Consider the following 21,670-nt stretch of genomic DNA (forward strand, 5'->3'; position numbering starts at 1 on the left):
TTAAGTACTCGATTTGCGGGAAAATATTATAAATAATTACATATTTAATCAAAAAAATGTATCAAAATGAACAATAATACTAAAATTGTCATTTTAATAATTCGAAATAAAGGAATTATTTTTATAAAATAAAATAAAAATATTTTGTGTTGCCACACACAAAAACACTAAAGTCCATGTTTCCATGACGATGTTTTGACAGGTTTTGTTGTACGAGCGATTTCAATTTCAAAACATATAGTTTGGCCGAAACAACGACGCTACATTGAATAATTTGCGAAATGGGTACGGATATTTGTTTTGCAACATCATTTGAATATCGTGAAACTTTGGTATGCCGTAATGTTCGATTATCTGGACCCTAATGAGGTCGCGGTCACACGCAATCCTGGGAGAGAACGTCATCTTCCGATTTAAAATATTTATGTTTTTACACCCACTGCAATTGTACAATCAATTCAGTTATTAGATGATTTTCGCCTATTACTATGCGGGAAAGCATAAGGGATTCAGTCCTGCGCTGATCTCGTCTGCCGAATGTCCGGCAACTATAGGTAGTGCTAGACATTGCGCATTTTGGGAATCCATTAACTAAATTAAGTGCTAATGTGATTGGTTTGGCGTGGTTTCAGATATGTAGTTGGGCGGAAGGGCAGAATGGACGATTCGCAATGCGGGGAGCAGTCTGCTTCCCGTGGACAATACATCTCGTGCATGAAAATCAACGGTGTTCCACTTTTACCCCCATTGGTAAGTTATGTAAATTACTCTCAATAAATTGTTTTTAATAAACAAGGAACCGGTGTACAGTCATTCCAGGTAACATTGGAATTCAATTTAACATTGGACAAAAACCTGACTTATATATGACTGATTACTTTCTAAAAGAATAAAAAAAGCCTTATCAAAATATATTTTTTTATTTGTGTGGTACCACCGCTCGAGCCCAAGAGTAAGTATGTTTGGGGTAATGGACACAAATTCATGTTTTTTTTTTCAAATGCTTGGATCAGAAGAGTATTTAATATCAAAAAAATATAGTTCAATGTTACCCGGAGAGATTTTTTAGTCAAAAATCAAGAAATTCGTTCATCGAAAATAAGTCCAAAGTTACCCAAATATCAATATAACATTGGACCACCCATAAAAACATAATTTAAAGTTATGTTTTCATGTAATTTTATAAATTTTGTGGTCAAATTTAGTTATATGGATCATTCAGAACACCAAATAATTCATAAATTTGCAGCTGGCTCAATCCAATAAAAAAAAATATTAGAAAAATCTTGTTGAAGTGGTCCAATGTTACCCGAAATGACTGTAGTGAATTTGTTATTATTTATTTATTGTATTTGCGGTATTGATTCACTGTTTAGTGAAAAGTAAACGATTTAGTTTTGGTTTGATGTTTAATTCGATTGATCAGTGATTTTTAGATAATTTACTAACAAATGTTGGAGTTTGAAAGAGAAATTAAATTTCTTAAGTATTTAACGTGATAGTCAAAGCAGAGTGGATAGAGTTGCCAATTTTTATTCTCCACCCTGTCACATGACTTCCTGCTTGGTTGCTATTTTTTTCTGAATCCAAAATGTTTTACACCCACCGTGGGTGGAGATATGACCCGATCGAAGTGATGAATAACATCAACCCATGTTTGAATAACCCGGCACCGCATGTATAAAGCCTCAAAAAATGAATTGAAAACGTGCAAAACAAATTTATTAAACATTTAAATACAGAACAAATAATCAATTTCTAAACCTTGTAGCTGCAGAAAAACACTACGGAATCAATTCTCTTAAAGATCGACAAATTTTTCAAGACGCAACGAAATTGATTTTACTTAATTGTTATCTCTTGTACGATTATTTAGAATATCCAGATTCATATTCAATAGTTTAAAATTCTACGGTCAATGCATAATAATCTTTACGAGCGGGTGAATCCGAAGATTAAAGATTAGTTAAAAACTAACCCTTGTATTATAAACATGTTGTCTAAGAAGCTAAAGTGTCTCTATTCGTAAAAAGGTGGCAATTATTTGTGAAATAGAACATGGTGCGAAAAATGTAGAAGTGTGTAAAAAGTTTTCTCTATCCTTATCCATAATGTCAACAAAATAAGAATGTTTTTTTATCTGCTTTTGAAATTTAGAAAGTGATATGTTTGTAAGCATTTAATATAATTTTCCCAAACAGTTTTATTTAAAAATTATCTGTATGAATTATGCATATATTTATTTGGTTTCTTAAGCTAGGGTTTCCTAGGACAGCGGTGCCCGTATCTTAACGGCCGTAGTGAACGGTGATGCGGTGGACAGCCGTCGTAACGGTGACTAGAGAGCGGTTTTATTTTTCAACGGTGTTATGAACACCGTTTTCCCAGGAAACCACTCTCTAATCACCGTTACGACGGCTGTCCACCGCATCACCGTTCATTACGGCCGTTAAGATACGGGCACCGCTGTCCTAGGAAACCCTAGCTTTAGTGACAATATGCAATGGCGATTGAATAAAAAACCTCTTTCTGATATAACAAGTAAATTCAGCCCGTCCCATCTTCCTCATAATAACTGAGTTTGATTGTGTATATATTTTGTATTATTTTATATTTACTTTCTGTTTTTCCATTTTCTCTTCCTTTCCTGTTTCCCATCCCATTTGCTTTAACTCCTGGTGAACTGTGTGTTATGTTTTCTATGTTATTGTTCATATATGAAACCCATAATTGGTCTAGTAATATTGGAATATCCAGCGACCGGTTTCATCGCTATCGCGACATCTTCGAGACTGCTATCTTTATTAAGAAATTCAATGTATTTATACAAAACGTAAGGATAGATAATTCAAAATTATATGAGAGTAAATTAAATTAAATTATTTTAAGCGATAAAACCGGTCACTGGATATTCCAAATTTGTGGTTTGAAGGATCAGTGGTCTTCTAAAATAAATTACAATGAACTTTCATCAAGAACTTTCACTTACAAACTTAAATGTTTTAGTAATATTGTATGTTTTGTTACTTTGTATATTTTCTTTAAATTTGTATGACTGTGCTGACTTCATTAAATAAATAAATAAAGTAAAAAATGGGGCATTGCATTATTACACCAACCTCGATATAAATATGAATAACGTGAATATGCTCACACAAGTATTGTAGTGGAAGATGTGATTTGAGAACTTTTAAAATAGGATAACCTCTGCATTAAAGATAAATCACTGAAAATGTTGACCCTTATTCTTATGTATAAACGTATAAAAAGTGACGTGGTGGGATTTTAGTTGTAAAAAGTTATATTTTGCGAGTGTAATTTAGTATTTTAACTCATTCGCCGCGATGCTCACATATTTATTCATGTATTATACGGCACAAGTGCCTTTTACAATATAAGAACATAATGAGTTCAGTTAGATATACAAAAATAAAAAAACAATATAGTCTGTATAAATATATGTATGTTTGTAAGCGCCTATGATAGCACTACTGCGCGGTGTTCACAGCATATGTGAGTAATTTATTATCAAAAAAGTTCGTAGCTTAAGTATTCATCAAGTATAGAGGTAATCAATTCATGGTTACTAACAAAATAAGCATTTAAACTAATAAATAAAATTTGACAATTTTTAATGCGGGGATTGGGTTTAAAAAACAGTAATAGTATCTACCTATATCGATAAAATTATTGTTCTAACAGTTAAAATTTTGAGCACGGGAAAAAGTGAATTATTTTTGTTTGCAGATGACGGAGGAATATCGCCATGAAATGAAATATTACAAACAGCTTGCACTGGCAGTGGAGCGCCGCATATCCGACCTCACCGTCTGCCTGGACGACAGCACCATCTGCTCCAATAACCTCCCCAGTGACACCGAGGAGTGCTTCGACGCCACCAACATGTCCTACGACTATATTCCGGACAGTGACAAGACCGTGTCCCGCTCGGAGCAGCTCACCGCAGAAACTGACAATTCCGAAATCGGTAAACCCGAAGAGGTCTTCGAGAGCAACGACTTCGAAAGCTTGAACTCGCAAGTTACCATTATTGATGCCAGTGCCGAACTGAAAAATGATCGACAACATGTTGCAAAAGAAAATGAAAAGGCTCCTGCCTTGAAACAAGCGGCCAGGTCTATCGATTTAGATAACGCGGCTCTACGTAATGCCAAGTTATGGACTGTAAATGTCGCAAATCATAAGTCTTCCAAATCCAATTCCAGCGAGTCTTTGACTAAAAAACCGAACTCTTACACGAAATCTCCTTATGCTGCGAAAAATGTCTTTAATGTATCGACGTTAGGTAACAGCACATTCAAAAACACTACTCAGGTCATTTCTCAAAATAATCCGCTGAAAAGGAAAAAAGTTTCGCCATTGAAAAAAGAAAACATATCTCCCGTTTCTATCTACAAAAATACTCCAAAAAGTAAACCCGGCAGAGCATACGAAACCCCTATGTCGCACAAGTCTAACATTACTCAATCCCGCAAATTATCACCGTCTAAGAATATTACCGGGTCTTTAAATAACATATCTTCCGGTCTCATCTCTCCACCTAAGCTTGTCCGGCAAAATTCTTACACCCTCGAGTCTCCCAGCCCCTTGCTCCTCGCCCACCTCGAAGTCCAGTCTATCACTTCCGGAATCGACGTCGGCTCCATATCTATGTCCGAGTCTACCAGCAACTTGTCCCGCGTACCTCGAGATGAGACTTCCGGCTGTGACATGGAACGCTCGCCATCCGTCGAATCGGATATCAATTCTTTATCCCTCGGCGATCTATCGTTTCATATTGATGATACTCCGAAGAGCAGTCACTCTAAAATGAGAGATGATCCGGATATAAATCCCAATTCAGAAATCAAAGCCTCGAATAAGGATATTAGTAGCGACCCGAACCCACCTTCCCATACGTCTTCCACAAAAACAAAAAATATTCGTAGCCGACTGTTTAAAGAGACTGAAAGTAAAATGGTATCGGGAAATAACGCTCTTGCGGAGTTATCCTTAGTCGCTTGCGGTGCTAAAACATCCGTAAATAACGATAAAATGACTGCGGATAAATCGGCGGGAGACGCGATCCAAAATGAATTTGAAAATAAAATTGTTAGCAATGGGATCGAAATACTTTCTGATTTAAAATCTGATTCTTCCAAAGATAGTCAGAAAGTTTACTTCGACTTTATCTTGAGGAAGTTTCAAGAGGACCATGAAGAGAAAATGATGGCTTTGATACAAAAACAAAACGAAGAACAGATCCTTCTGAAAAAAACTTTTGAAAGTCAGCAAAAGGTTTTGTTGGATCAGTTTAACACAGCGTTTTCTAACACTTCCACTAATAAGTCTAGAAATATAATACCTACCAAAACAAAGACTACCTCTAATATTACTAGATCTAATAAGCAAGATGAAGTTGGCAGTAAAAAAGGACAGCAAGTATCCAGCAAAAATGTCGCGCAACCTGTCGGCGATAATTCCTGCGACAGCACGGAAAAATATTTAACAATCAGCGCTGACATTCTTAATACGTCTCGTCGCCTGTTAATCAACAGGAAGACTGTTAACTTATCGCCCACGGATATTCAGTGTGTTAATGTCATGCCGGAGCAGTCCAATAATCCTTGTATGTTGAATGAAAGAGAGACTCACCCCGGTGGCATGTCCGCATCGCATTCCACGTATCGCAGGAGTTATTCCACGGAGAACGGGCGAAGGGATCCCCATACTCCATCAAAAATGTATATGTATATGAATCAATCCCGCAATGATTCGGAAAAATCGTATCAAGATCACAATGAAACGATCGATGATTTGTTACAAACGGGCAGGACAAACAACACGCTGGACGATTTAAATTTTACATTTTCTTCGGATGATGGCGCCCATACCAACAGGTTGTACACGGATGGAAATAAAAACGAATACTATTCGAATTCGAAACAATTTAACGATCACGAAAAAGGGGCTAAACTCAAAAGTGCTCGGAGTAAGATTACGGAAATCCAAAAAAATTTGGCTTCCCAAACACTCAACATGACGAGAAGCCTGCACCTGGAGGATGATTACGCGGATAATGAATATAGGATAGCAGATCAGACTGTCTCTCTCTCGGCCATCGATGTGATGTCTGATAATTACCCGCGGAATTTTGCCGACAGAAATCACTTGTCCTTGAATCTCACAGAAATAAACAAGCCGAGTCGCAAGACCTCGCCGGTGGTCAAAAGGAAACACAAAACTCCCCAAGAATTAGAAAAAGAGGTAGGGTCAAATGATATCAACTATAGTGCTTTTTATGTGCAAATATAAATATTTAATGTTATAACCTTTTTAAATTCTACATATTTATTTAATATATTTTTTATTATTAATACCTAACATGAATTACAATTTTTATGGTTAAAATATAATATATTGGATTTATTATCATTATGTTGTGGATTATAAACTTTTTCATATAATATGCTTCTATTTTTTTATCGACTTCTATTATGTAGTGCCGTTCGTCATCCAGAACATATTTTATATATGTGAGAGACAACATTTCTTTTTTCTCGACTAATTAACAACCTCTCACAATTGACATCAGTTTTGTCACCAAGGCGATAACAAACACTTCTCACATAATATATAAAATATGTTCTGGATGACGAACGGCACTACATAATACTAAAGTTTTACCTACCATTAAAACTCTTATTATGTTGCCTTCGTCATCCAGAACATATTTAATTACTGCTTGGTGAGATTAGAATTGACAAAAAATTGTGCATGACGCCAACTGCCGGTGACAAAACAAACGACCAATCACAGAGCATATAGATGATGTCATCCCAGTGTTGACAATATAAGGAGAATGGAAGTTAATTTAGACCACTATGGACAAGAATCGAAATGTTGTCTCTCACATATATAAAATATGTTCTGGATGATGAAGGCAACATAATAAGAGTTTTAATGGTAGGTAAAACTTCAGTATTATTTCATTACTAAACCTGTTAAATATTTAGAAGATCAGCAATCTACCGTGCTGGATTTAGATATGTTATTATATGCAAAGGCACTGGAAAACGCCATATGTACCATCTTTTGATGTATAAATAATCCTGTAAATGTATTTTAACTCACTTTTTTGCATTTATGTATGTCCCAGTAGGAATGAAGTACATATACACGTGGAAAAGTGACATTTTATTTTTTATTTTAAAGGTTATTTAATAATTCAAAAACCAACGCAGTGAATGCCAGAATATTAAATCACATTATATTGCTGTCTAAACAAAAATATGTGTTCAGAATTTTAAAAGAATTAGAAAAATGTCTTACCACACAATTCCAATGATATAAATAAATTTCTCAATATGATGGTAAAAAGTGAAAATATTTATGCATTACTATAGCTGGAATTGAGTTAAATATATACAACTTTTATCAGAATTTTAAGCTGCACCCATGGATATCAAACGTCAATTTTGGTGTTTACATTAAAAATTCTCTTATACAACGTTCATGAAATCAATGGATTTCACACAAAATTCGACTTTTTTTACGAATCGTTATTTAGGTTTACATTAAGGTCAAACCGCACTGCAGTGTTGCTATGCGTCAGTTGAATGGAGTGTAGCGCGGCTGTAGTACAGTTTGTTTCATCCAAAACAGTGAAAATAATATTTCGTATGCTGCAACCTGCCGCCCAGTGTCGTTCTAGTGTTGTTTGACCTCGCATGAATTAGGTATTTTACCATCGATGTATCAATGAATTACACAAAAAATGTCTTCTTGGAATTTTCTTATAAATATTGAGACTAAAAATTTTACTCGGAATTCGTCGTGCCTTATTTTCTTATATTTTTTTATCAAAAAGATATTTCAAATTTACAAAAAATGAGAATAAATAAATGAACAATAAAAATTAAAACAAAGGCAATTTTTAAAGGTCTTACTTATACATAAGTTAATGCAAAATGAGTGAATTGGGGAAGGGAAAATTATAACATATTTATTGTTATCGTTCTTATAATATTCAGTAAGGAGCTTCAGAATAATTGAATTAATTTACCTGTCTTGTGTTTGATTCAATCTAAGTTCCGGAACCTAACATGTAGGTAGTAAACGTGAAGCAGCGTAAAAAGGCGTGACATTCAACTTTGAATTCACAGTAAACTGGCATAGACAGTTAGTCTTTTTTACTCTACTACGCATTTTGCACGGCAATGTACACGCGACAGCGCTCATTTTTGGGAACATAATTTCAAAATACCATTCTGTGAAGCATCATCTCTATTTAATTATACCTCAGTATAATGTTTTCAGTTTTCCAATTTTAAATTAATGACAACTTTTTCTAAAATATTATTTATGATTTGTATTGCGAAGTGTTGACTTTGCGGTTATTAAAATAAAACAACACAGTTTTTAAACCCTTTTTATTTTATTACCGACGAAGCTACGCAAACTTCCTTATCAAGATATAATTAAGTTATTAATATAATCCTTTTTTTTTATTTTTAACAGTGTCTACTAAATACTAAATCTAAACATGCGGAGGTGGTAAGTCAAATCTTTGTGTCATGTACTATTTTGTTTTTGTGAAGTGAGCGATGAGGGGGGTGAAATTCGATCTTTGACAGGAGTGAACAATAGGAAATATATTTTTATTTTTAATTAAAAATATTCTCTGCTCAAAAATACCTTTTTTTTTACATACGAAAATAGCCCTAAATTTTTTTTTCATTTAATGTTTTTTACCATTTTGTGTTCTACTACTACTACCATCGCGCCATTTCTCCGTAGGGGTAGACAGAGAGAATGGACCGCCACACATGTCTATCCTGGCATATATTCCTAGCTTCTTCCACATTCATACATCTTTTCATACATGCCCTTCGGTTCTGTCTGCTTTTGACATGACCTGAAAATTTTGGTTTATCTGATCATGCCATGTCTTCCTTGGTCGTCCTCTTCTCACGTTGCCGTTCATTTTGTCATATATACTCGTTTTATCATTTTTTCGTCATCTATTCCTTCTACATGACCAAACCATCTCAGATACCCTTTTTTATTATACTTGACTCAGATTTACACTCTCGCCTGATTTCATCATTCGTAACCCTGTCATACATTGATTTCCCATACATTCGTTTAAGAGATCGCATTTCAACCGCGTTCACTCGGCTTTTATCCTTCCTCTGCCAATATTGTGTTCTCATTTCATTAAAACCAACTGCTTGAAGTAAAATGAAGTAAATTTTTATTTAAACATTAAACTATATGGTCTTTATTATCACTTTAAAAAAATGCATTTATTTATATATCTAAATAGCTCAAAAATAGTCTTATTTAAAAATATAAACAATCTATATTTGTTATCTTTCAGTTGGTTCGAAGAAATTGTACAAAATATGAATGTACAAAAAAAAAATGGAAATGTAGTTTTATCAAATAACAGAGAATATCTCTGGTTTTTGACTGTATTAGAATTGGGTTTACAACCTTAATTAGACAATAAATGTATAAAAAATATTTGTAATTTTTATGTCTGATATACGCTATTGGGAATATATAGATGAATTATGATGTTTTGTATGTGTAGATCCGAGCAGCCAACACGATAGTGGCGTACTGTAGGGGTTACTTGACCAGGAGGTTGATGAGAACGGAGCGAGTGGAAACCACGGTGCAGACTATAAGGGACACTCTCATGTGCGCTCTGCAGCTGCACAGGGACGAGGCGGGCATTCGGGGAGCAGATGTGGATCTGCACAGAAGGCTTATACAACAGGTAATATGATGAATGTAAACTAGAGTACAGAATATACAGCATGAGGCAGGCAAATTTGCATTTTAAATAATTAACCCTTTGTTTATTGTATTTTGAAATAAAAATAGTGGGCACAGTGATTATTTTCATATGAATAATTAAAAACATTTTCAAGAGGAAGGTGAGAGATTTTTTATTTCTATTAAGGCTGTGGTCTGGTAAAACGAACACAAAATTAGGAAATCATACGATTTTGCCATTTTAATATATAATTACTTTTGGACCGGCAGATTACGCCATTTCAAATTTAGACTAAACTTAGGTATCTGAGATCTCAATAAAGACTAGGTATTGAGCTAAAATTTGCCGTAATAATTTAAAGATAATAAATTGAACATAAAAGTGGCCAAAGCCAAATTTTAATTTTTTGATTTTGAAAAGAAATACAAGCATTTTAAATTACATACATTTTTGTGACTTATTCCTTTATTTCTACTTAAAATTATGCCTTCGGTAAAACTTAAAAAAAATAAATTATTGAAATACTTTAGTTAAAACCTTTTTTATAGAATTGTATTCTCTTTTTTTGAAAAAAGAAGATAATTCTGGTTGTAATATTTAATTTAAAACGATATCTTTTTGACTTTTTTATGACCTTTAGACCAGCCCTTACCGAAAACGATTATAACAGGTCAATCTAAAAGTAATTATATTTTAGTTACATAAAACTTTTAAGTATATTTTTTAACAGAAATACCTTTAAAAATATTGTTTTTATCTACTTTATATTTTTTTTTTATTGCGCAATTAAAAAAAAACATTAGTTTTAAAATGAAAAATCGTATGATTTCCTAATTTTGCGTTCGTTTTACCAGACTAAAGCCTTAATATACATTTTTTGTAAGATTTTTCAAAATGGACTCACAGAGCACACTAATATTCAAAAATAAATTGAGTATATTGTCTTAATTTTTTTATTTTTTTTAAAGGAAAAAATAAATATTTGCGTTCTTATAATTTACCCAAATATTTAATTTTGAGGGCCATTTTCAACGAGTTGTAAATAACTCACTATTAGAAAATGGAATCAAGTTGGGGTAGAGTAGGTCCGTAGAAAGGTCCGTGGTTCGAATCACATTGTTTGCAGTTATTTGTTCGACCACAACCCGATCTTTTGTTACAATAATTGTGTTTTCTTATCTCTTTGTTCATTATTCCTTCGACTCCTCGGGACAGTAAACAGGGGCTGCCAAAATATGTTTGAAGAAAATTGGTGTATGAGGTGTGATTAGAAATTAATGGGGATTTTTAAATTTGGTGGGTTTGGAGAGTCCGATTGTCAATTCATTTTCAATATAAATATACACATGGATTACTGTATTAGTCCACATGTGCACTCTAGTATCAAATAGATCTTTTAAAAAATTTAACTAAATTATTTTTGTCCATTGATTTTACATCTAGAACCTTAAATTTTTTCAAATAATTGGGCCGTAAAGTAAATTAGCTAGTAAAATTGTTTTTTTTTTCATGACTAAAGAATCAATACGATACAAGAGTACGTCCTTCTTTCCCAGATAACCTCGGCCTGCTATGCCCTGCACGACATATTCATCACAGCGGATCCGGTGGAGCGAATGGGGCTGATACGGCAGGACCGCGAGAGGAGGGCCCACCGCGCCTCCCTGGCCGGCGTGTCTCCGCAACATCGCCAGCTGTCCGCCACCACCCAGAGGTTCATCAAACGGAGGCTGTAAGCTCTATGCATATCCACATACATCAAAACATTTTATTTCAACTCATCGGGAACTGTGATTGATTTCTAAACTAATTTTTTTATTTAAATTTCCCCGGGAAAACTTGTAGTGTTAATTTTCATATATTTAAGAAAGGCGACAAACTGGACCCCATAAACTACAGATCTATTAGTCTTACTTGTATCATCTGTAAGTGCATGAAGAGATATTGTCAAAGATTTAAGGGAGTTTCTACAGAAAGAGCAAATTATAATCCAAGAACAACATGGATTTGTCCCCAAGAGATCTACTGTCACCAATTTGTTACAATGTTTAAATATCTGGACTGAGGAATATGACAATCACAATCCATTGGATGTACTATACCTTGACTTTTAAAAAGCATCCGATCGTGTTCAATTAAAAGACTGGTCAAGAAGTTGGAGCGCTCGGGTATCCGTGGTAAGCTACTAAGATGGATTGAAGCTTTCTTGAACAATCGTATCTTTCAAGCAAAAATAGGCAACACCTTATCTACAGAACATAACGTACTTAGCGGGCGTTCCGTAAGGCTCAGTCCTCGGCCCGACCCTCTTCATCCTGTACATTAATGATCTCAAAACAATCGTAAAATCTCAATCCAGTATCTTTGCAGAAAACACCAAACTGTTCGCAAACCCCCTTCTATACTCCGGACAACTAATTCAGGATTTGGACCACATCAATGAAAGGACCAAAAACTGGCTAATCTCGCTAAACGTTGAAAAATGTACCGTTCTTCACATAGGCAAAAACAACTCTACGTGTACTTATCTTTCGGGTGGTTTCCAACTCAAACGCATAATCATATCAATGGATTTAAAATGGGAAGCTCAAATCACATAATTATTTATTTGATTAAAAAGGCATTCCAAAATATTAGTCCAGAGGTATTTCTTAAAATATACAATACCTATGTATAACTTTTATTGGAGTATGGATATCGAGTATGGAGTCCCCGCTTTACTAAAGACATCGAGCTATTGGAAAAAGTCCAAAGATGTGCTACAGAAAATCCCCAAATTACTCAAAAGGATGCCTTACCACGTTAGATTAAAAGCACTAAGACTTACATCTTTGGAATTACGACGGAAGAGAGGGGACTTGATAGAAACTTATAAGGTACTCAATAATTACTATGACTGCCCCCTGCATGAGATGTATCAATTAAATCCCAACACAAATTCACGGGGTCATAACTCCAAGCTTAAGCCAAGAAAAACTTCCATTCTAGCAGGGTAGTTTCAGACTGGAATAAATTGCCAAGTCTAGTTGTCCATTCCATTTTGGTCAACCACGTCATAAACCGTTCGGATGCTTTTTCGAAGGAAGAAGAACTTGGACAAAAAGCAGTACACGATTACGCGCATCAGCAAAGGCCGCCTGCCTATAACGAATAGTAATAATATTTACTTTGTTCTTTCAGGGAGGGAATGTCTCGCAGTCATTCTGGAGTATTTACCAGCAGGTCTTCCCGCAGTTCATATCAGTCTTCCTATGCCATGACGCGCTCTCATTATGGTAAGAATAATCTAATTTAGAAAATAGTCCATATGACACTGGAATTGGAACTGCAACATCTACATCAGTATGCTGGTGATTACAATGAATGCTTTTCGTAGATCAATGCCTCCGAAATGAATTCACTTAGCGTGTGATGCTATTAGCATTATGGACGAAATTATGTAAAGGTTTGAAGTATGGGAACAGTTGGCATATAAAAGATAGAGGAGGAGCAGCTAAAAATATTTATAAGAAGCTGCCGAAGATTGAGAAAGACTTGGCACAATCAAATCCCACAAATTCTTAAAAGAGTAAACATGTCAAAATTATTATTATTATTTTAATGGATAAATTATATAGCGCCATTTTCGTAATAAAATACCTCAAGGGCGCTTTACATGGTGATTCTATTGTTAAGTTAATTTAATTGAAGCTTTTAAATTTGTAATTTAATTAAAATAATTTATTTTGTTGTCACGTGCTACGAATTTATTCAAATGATTTAGAGAACAAGTGGGTTAAAAGTCAACAATGTTTTGAGTTTGTCCAAATTTTTGTAGACAAGGACTGGATTCAACCCCCTAGCAAGCTATTAATATTAACATATTACAACAGAGATAAAGAACATTTTAGAGAAGAAAATTTAAAATCAAAGTGACCACTTTAACCAACCAATCACAGGTCATAAGCCCTGTAAATCCCTAGACTTCCATATTCCCTTCCCTGAAATGTTCTCCGTTGTAATTTGTTAAATTCTGTCTCCCTACACCTACGGAAAATGGCACGATGGTTTTTTTGTTTATTTAATGATAAGTGGAATGGCATTCGAAACTCTCTTGTACATTTTCTCTACAATCATAACCTTATTTATTTATTTTTATTTTTAAATTTGTTTAGGCCTTTTCAAGGCTTATGACCTGTCATTGGCTGGTTTAAGTGGCCACTTTACACACTGTGTAACATTCACCATTCTGCCTATGTTTGGACATCCACGTTTCCTCAGTTTTTTCATCTGTTGACTTTTGTGAAGTAAAAGAGCTGAAACCTTTATCATGTGGGTGCGATTCATCCGGCTGAACCAATCCAGCCAGTCTGCAAGCATTTGGACATACTCGAAACATTATTGAATTAATTTTATTTTATTTATTTATTATCATATTCCATACATAAAATTATACATGTATACAGAGTTGCTTTGACTATCTAACTAGAAACAATAAATAAAGGTAAAAAACATAGTGAAAAACATAGTAAAATACATGGCAAAAAAACATAGTAAAAATCTATTAAAAAAATAAAAGACATTGTTAAAACATAGTTAAAACCTAATAAAAACTGTAGTAAAAACAAAATACATAGTAAAAAAAATATATGTGCATGGCAACAAACATTAAAAAAAACGTAGTAAAAAATTGTATACCTATGTATCGTACAATAAAAAAAAAGTAAATATATCGTTAAAAAATATAGTAAAAACAGAGTTAAAAGTAATGAGGATCTTCAAAAATTCATTCAATAAAAGAAAACTAAACATATAAAATTACAATTCAAATAAGAACATGTGTTGGCCATCTAACAGCCACCCATTCCCACCTAATGGTGTATAGGACACTCTGATCGCTGTGTATCGGCGATCATTTGTAATATAATGAAGAATAGGTAGATCATAATAAACCACACTATTTTTATGAATTACACTGCTCCGTTTTTGTTAGTTGGCCGAAATTCATATTTGGTCATAAGTCCGCTATTTTTTAGGCTCGATCCAAAAAGCTTAATGAATTTTTATATCATCGGTAATTGCAGAGCAGAGTGACCATATCCGTGGGACATCAGCCGACAAAGGAAGGAGAAGTTTGACTGTCGCCGGAGACCTGAATCCCAGGAAACCGTGGCGGTGAACATGCATCACCAAGTTTTTGGTCAACCCCTGTTTGCTGGTCAGGGCGTCATATTCTCCCGGCATCGCTGCCATCCGTCGGTCTACTGTGACGGGTCCGCTTCGCTTAAATCTCACTCTGAAAGCCCGGGTCTTGGATGAACCGGCATATCAAGTAAAGAGAGAGTGCTTTAACTTTGTGACTACGGGCCTAGGATAAAATGTAAAAGATAGACACAACTTATTTTAACATCTGATAGATGTCAAGACGCTGTTCTGATATAGTTGTTATTTATCGTTCTTATTACATACAAATATTTATTTGTATGTAATTATTTTATTCCACTCATTAGTATTAATTGATAAGTAAAAAATTGCAGTATAAATATGTAGCTCGATTTATATAATGAATGGAATTCCTTTAGATTTTCTGAAACAGAATTCAGGTTTATCCTAGGCCTTAAAGGTAACCGAGCTCCCAATACTCAATTTGTATGTAATAAAGTTAGTATTATAATCACAGTTCATTGTATTTTAAGATCTGCCTGATTTTAATCGGTGTCCAGTTCATTTATAAGAAAAATCTGAAAAAATGAAATTTTACAGTTGCATATAAAATTTTCTTCCCTATTTAATTCATCGTTTCTCTTTCCACATCTGGTGGTGCATCAAATCCAGCACATTTTGATCATCTGTTACGTGATGTAAGGTGATCAGTCTTAAACTTCAGGTCCCCGTATGGGGACAATAAAATATTGCAGCGAACCACCCAAAAAATAAATATTATCCCGCTAAGAATCCAGCCCGAGACCTCGAGCATGGTTGGCAAATTTTCTAACCACTTCCCTATGAGACGGATAGATCTCCACTCGATTACCTTTTTTGGGGTTTTTTTTTAACCTAAAACACTGTTATGAAATCATTAAAAAATCTATAATATTGTCGGGTTTCTGGCACAAGTTGGTAATTATGTGCAAATTTATAAAAATTAGATTTTTTCATAACTGGCCTCAAATAATCTTTGTTTGAAAAGTAACTCAAAATATGTTATATTTTATAAATACAAAATATAGTATATTAACTCACGGTTTTCTTTGAATTGTTGATTTGAATTGAGATAAGCTTTTAGTTTTTTAAAGCTCTTTTAAGGGTAATGTCTCAGAACTAGTAAAATGTAGTAAATGAAAACTAGTAAATGACCATTATGAACATTGAGATTTTTTTTTCATTATTTCTAAACTTGTAAATTAAACAACAATATATTTAGAGTTTGTCCAAATTTTTGTAGACAAGAACTGGATTCAACTCTTTGGGGAGCTGTTAATATTAATATATTACAACAGAGATGAAGAATATTTTAGAGAAGGTAATATAAATAAAGGTTTCAGCTCTTTAACTTCACAAACATTAACAGATGAAAGAATTGAAGGGATAAAGATGTTCAAATATAAGCAGAATAGTGAATGTTACATAGTGTGTGAAGTGGCCACTTAAACCAGCCAATGACAGGTCATAAGCTCTGTAGATGCTTAGACTTCTATATTACCTTCTCTAAAATGTTCTTTATCTCTGTTCTAGTATGTTAATTGTAAATTGAAGATGTTTTGAATGGACTGGAAGGTCAATAAAAATATATCTAGACTATCTGATTTATTCATCTATGCATTTATATATGTCACGAAGATTATTCAGATCTTTTCTGTAAACTGTATATTCTTATTAAATACGATTAAGAAGCGAGAATATATATAATATCCAATGGACATGATATATTTATACGTATATATTATTGTGATTAAATATCCTCATTAGTTTTATTGCTATATTTAATTGTTAAGCTGTTTTGTTTATGTATTGTTTGTATGAAAGAAAAATAACAAATTTCAATTCGTTGCTATTATTTAATGATAGAAAGATTCAAGTTGGGAGATATTTAATAGTCTTATTTCTCAAAAGAAATTACCCAAAACGTATAAAAAAATAAATTATAATCACTTTTCTCTTCAGTACTGCCCAGACCGTGCCTAACCTAACCGGCCATAAAATTCCCGTGAAAAAACGAATGGCCCCACAGTTTGGACGCGGTATTTATTTCACTAATAATTCCGGATATCTATAAACAATGATAGGCAGAATTGATACTCTAGATTTTGTTTTACAACTAATTATGTTAAAATGTCACATGGCCTTACTGTTTTGGCAAAAACACTTTTTTCTATTGAGTTGTACTTATCAAGAGGTTAAACATAAAAACAATACTTTTTATTAAAAGTATTTTAAAATGAAACAAAAAGCAATGGTTCTGTACTTGCCAACAATAGGTTTCTGTTATTTTTTCAATCTCTATATAAAGAGACATATAAACATTAAGTATGTAATTTTATTTTGATGGCTTATTGTAGTGATCGAAATAATTTTTTTAGGCTTGACATTAGTACCTACCGTATAAATTCTGTTGAATAATATCCATTTTTTAAAATGGCTTCCAGTTAGAATTGTTCAGATATATTGATATTGTATTTACATATTGAGGAAATTCAGCCCTATGGGAAATTGGATACAATTTTTTTTTCTTGCGCGCGTCAAAATTGGAGCATTAAATTGTACGGCAAAGTTTCTTGAAAATGTACAAAAAATATGTATATTTTTTAAAAATAAAAACAAACTGCTTTGAACTACGTCACTAGTTAGATGATAAGAGAGCTGTGAAGATATCTGGTTTACTTACTGTCAACGTACCAATCCGCAGAACTGACCGAGAATAAGCGGAAGAGAACCTCTGCATCACATGCGGAGTAATTTCAGAAATACAAAACTTATAAAAATCATATCGCTGATAATACGACATATAAAAATTAAATACATATTTTTTGTCTAAGTTTAATAAACAAATAATAAAAAATAAAATAACCACTGAACTTCCTCATTAGTATAATTTCAATCGTCAGACTACACCAGCTCGGAAACGAATATAAAGAAATTGAAATGTTTTGTTTTCCATTGTCAGTTTTTAGAGTAAAAATTATAACGGCAATAAAATCAAAATAACTCGCATAATTCTAATGCTGTAAAAATGGACTTTTCCTTTTTGCTTACCTAAACTTAGTAATTAAATATCTATTCTAAGCTTCAATTTTGCGCCTAAAACTGTTATAACTTTTCAAACACATTAATTATGTACGTACTTTTATGCAGTATTTCATCTTTACTTATGTATATCTATAAAGCATAATGTCATTCGATACTTAAAAAATAATCTGTTGTTTTAAGATAAAGTACCTACACATTAACTTGTTATTCCATAATACTCCTGAATTTAAATTTTTTACCTGTTATTTAAAAGCCCTCTGGGCTTACATAGATAATAAATAAATAAATAATATTCTCATTTTATAACAGATAGATCTCTCTTCCTGGTAATACATTGGTTTATTTTTCAATAAATTTATAATATGTACAAAGTAAACGCTTTAACTATGCATTTAAATGAATTTCTGCTGTTTCTATTTTTTTTTATACATGTATTTGTTTAGATTCAATTTTACCGCCGCTACAACATTAAGTGCCAAACTATTATTTTCTTTACATAAAATTAAATAACACCACTTTGATATATATAGTTAAGTGATAAAAATCTAACAATGCATTATTTTTGAATAGTAATTTTACAGATAAAATACCTTTTTATGGACTATTTTTGCACAGTGAAATTTTTGCAATAAACATATTTTTTTTTACAAATGCATGCGACAAATTATTTTAAAAACTGTTTTGTGCAAATTAATATCTATTTTATATGAAACTAATGTTGAATGAAAAAAATGTTTTAAATTGTTTAAATCAATCTACTACACTTGACATCAGCTGGAAACTGCTAGATTATAAGAATTATTTTTTTTAAAATTTAATTACAGAATAATTGCAAATATCATTTCAAAACAAAAAAACAATTCTTGGTGCAAATTTTGTCTAATTTCATTTTTTTCTTAAAACGAATAAATAAGAAACAATATTTTTTAGATTTAATGACATTATTTAACGTTTAAAATTCTATGGTTTGGATCTAAAAGGGCCGATGTCAGATTTCATATTTTTCTTATCACCATTTTGAAGAGGGCCGATGTCAATAAAAAAACTTGTATATTTTTAGTATTTTACTCGCACATGCATGTGTGGTAATGTTTTTTTAATTAATATTTGTTATCAAAGACGTCAAACGGTTCATTATAACGCCACAAAATGGCTAAATATTACTCTTCTGTAATATTACAATTTACGACATTGGCTCTTATTAATCCAAGCCACAAAACTAAAAACAAATTTTAACAAGAAAAAAATGCCAGAAGAGTAAAGGATGGAATGGAAATATTATGTCGGTTAGATATTGCCAAAAAATGTCCACCTGTCAAGAATACCGAAATATGTACTAATAAATCAAGCAGATATTTTTTATATTTTATCGTACCATAGATTAAGTTTAAATTATATAATGTGATGAACAAATACAGCCAATCTTGTCAATTGTTTTTACTGTTGCATTTATATGATTTTCTATAGAGAAGTTTTATCGATAAGTAATAATCATGTATTTGTGTTTATTGCTGCTAATTATTAAAATAAAATGTACGATTTGTGCCTTTAGTGTAAGCTTCAGATACTTGGAGATATATATGTAAGATTGAAATAGTATTTATTTTCTAGATTTGCATATGATAACCTCTACTCTTCCTCTAATAATCGCATTCCCGCATGTGTTATTTGTTATTTTCAGTTCCAATTTAATTTTATACAAAATACCCAAAAATAGATCACATCAATCGTTTCTTTATGTATCATTTCACCGCATGAATAATTTAAGACATTAAAATATATGTGAAATTTATTATTTATTTACTCGCATACCTGCCGAAATTAAAAAGCGGCGAGTTAATTTTTTTATTTCTAAGTTTATTTTTTGCGCTCATGGATATAGTTGGAATTACATCGAAAATTTTGTTTTTTTTTAGTTTGACAGCTGGCTGCTTTGTTTGTTTTGGATCAAATTCGTGTAGTCCTTTTAAATTACATTTAAGGCACATTTTATAAATACATCTTGTGCTAAAATTGAATTAATGTAATTGAATAAACATAATATATTGTAAGATATATGTTTCATAAACTATTTCGATTTGTTATCAGTTTGAGACACAGTATTCATTTAAAATTAATGTTTCGTAATTTCTTAAGTATAAAAGATAAAAAATACCAATAATTATCGAATAATTCCTTTGGTACATACAGAATACGAAATACTATTTACATCCATAGGAATGAATTAAGGTCTGAAAGAGTTAAAGGAGGTTTACCTAATTTTGTATCTAGAGAGAAAAAGAAAAGAAATAAAATGTTAAATGTTACAGTAGAAATCCGTTTATCCAAACTCCAGTCATCAGGATTGCCAAATATCCAGATCGTTATCAGAGAGTAAAAAATAAAGGAGAACTTTTTAATTTTAATAAAATTGTGCAATTAACTTGACTGGTTATTAAGTTTTGAATGTGATTCCAATTCGCTGTATTAATTCAAAAGCAATAAAATCTGGCACTCAGTAATCCAGATGCTTTTAGAGTTTAATTGTATTTCGTTAGAAAATTGATTGGGATTTTTCACACTTTCAATCTGAATGTATTACAAACAGATTAAAATATTACCTTGTTTATGCCAAAGAACAATGAAAGTTATTGTAAAATTGAATGCATAATTGATACTAAACACTTTGTTTTCATTTTTACCTTTGTTTGATCTGACGTTTAGTACTGTTTTCATGAAATCAATTGAACACTCAGGAGATCTGTTTATGTGCAAAAATATATTTTTACATTTTCACAAGGTGATAATTTGATAATACAAATTGTAAAACTTGAAAAATCAAATTATTAACAACATTTTGTATGCCTCCCGTTTCAACAGAGACAAAGGAAATAACTTTGGTAGATATCTCGCCCGATATGAAAGTTTGTGCTTTAGCGGTACCTACTCGATACAATTCAAAAGAATGATTTTTGATGTAGAATATTGCTATAAAATCTTCATCAAAAAGTCAACAGATGTCACCTCTGTAAATTTGGAATAATGTGAAAGCACTCCTGTCTTGACTAGATACACATCATCATTCCCTTTTCTGCATTCAGTGGTGCATAGGGCACTCTATTGTTAAACCAAATGCAGCATATCTAAATCATATGTTACATGAAAGTAAGGTGATCGGTCCTGCGCTTCAGGTGTCGGTACAGGAATAATGAAATATATCAGTTTAGACAACCTTTGAAATCAATATTTCACTTCCTCCATGCCAGAAATTGAATCCAGAAACTCAAGTACGGTAGGCGAAGACGCCAACTACTACACTACGAGGCGGACTTATCCCCACTCGATTTCCTTTTTCGGATTTTTTTTTACCTTTTTTTAGCCATCCAGTCCAAAAATACTCGTCCAGGATTCTGGTTCACAGAGAGAAACTTCTAAAAATTGTGGAGATTTAGAAATCACAAACACGGGGCAGAACGGGGAGTGGTACACAGTATGTAAAGTGATCACCTAAACCAGACAATGACAGGCCATAAGCCCTGTTATTGCCTTCGAACATTCTCAATAACTCCTTTATTTCGGTGGAAATAAATTACGTTAAAAACATTTTGTGTGCCGTGCCTACTTGTTTTCAATACTTTCTCAAAATATTTTACAAATTCTTAAATTGGTCTATCTTGC

General features: G+C 32.7%; 1 protein-coding gene across 1 annotated transcript; it reads left to right on the forward strand.

Moving 5' to 3' along the window:
* The first annotated feature begins 154 nt into the window (after positions 1-154).
* On the forward strand, positions 155-15,704 carry Cp110 (Centriolar coiled coil protein 110kDa). Its single transcript, XM_088234853.1, has 7 exons — positions 155-285; positions 633-750; positions 3,748-6,267; positions 9,599-9,787; positions 11,344-11,519; positions 12,968-13,062; positions 14,851-15,704. The coding sequence occupies exons 2-7, from the start codon at positions 658-660 to the stop codon at positions 14,943-14,945; spliced, it is 3,168 nt and encodes a 1,055-aa protein (XP_088090979.1). The 5' UTR covers positions 155-285; positions 633-657; the 3' UTR covers positions 14,946-15,704.
* The last annotated feature ends 5,966 nt before the right edge of the window (positions 15,705-21,670 follow it).

The sequence above is a fragment of the Micrasema longulum genome, unplaced genomic scaffold, assembly GCF_059751315.1.
Source record: "Micrasema longulum isolate JH-2025_06_02 unplaced genomic scaffold, ASM5975131v1 h1tg001296l, whole genome shotgun sequence".
Classification (NCBI taxonomy): Eukaryota; Metazoa; Arthropoda; class Insecta; order Trichoptera; family Brachycentridae; genus Micrasema; species Micrasema longulum.

Bases quoted from the DNA above. Each gene is read 5' to 3' on its own strand.
- Cp110 (XM_088234853.1), top strand. From the start codon at position 658: ATGGACGATTCGCAATGCGGGGAGCAGTCTGCTTCCCGTGGACAATAC. The intron at 751-3,747 runs GTAAGTTATGTA...TTTTGTTTGCAG, and splicing joins TTCCACTTTTACCCCCATTG to ATGACGGAGGAATATCGCCA. The intron at 13,063-14,850 runs GTAAGAATAATC...CGGTAATTGCAG, and splicing joins CATGACGCGCTCTCATTATG to AGCAGAGTGACCATATCCGT.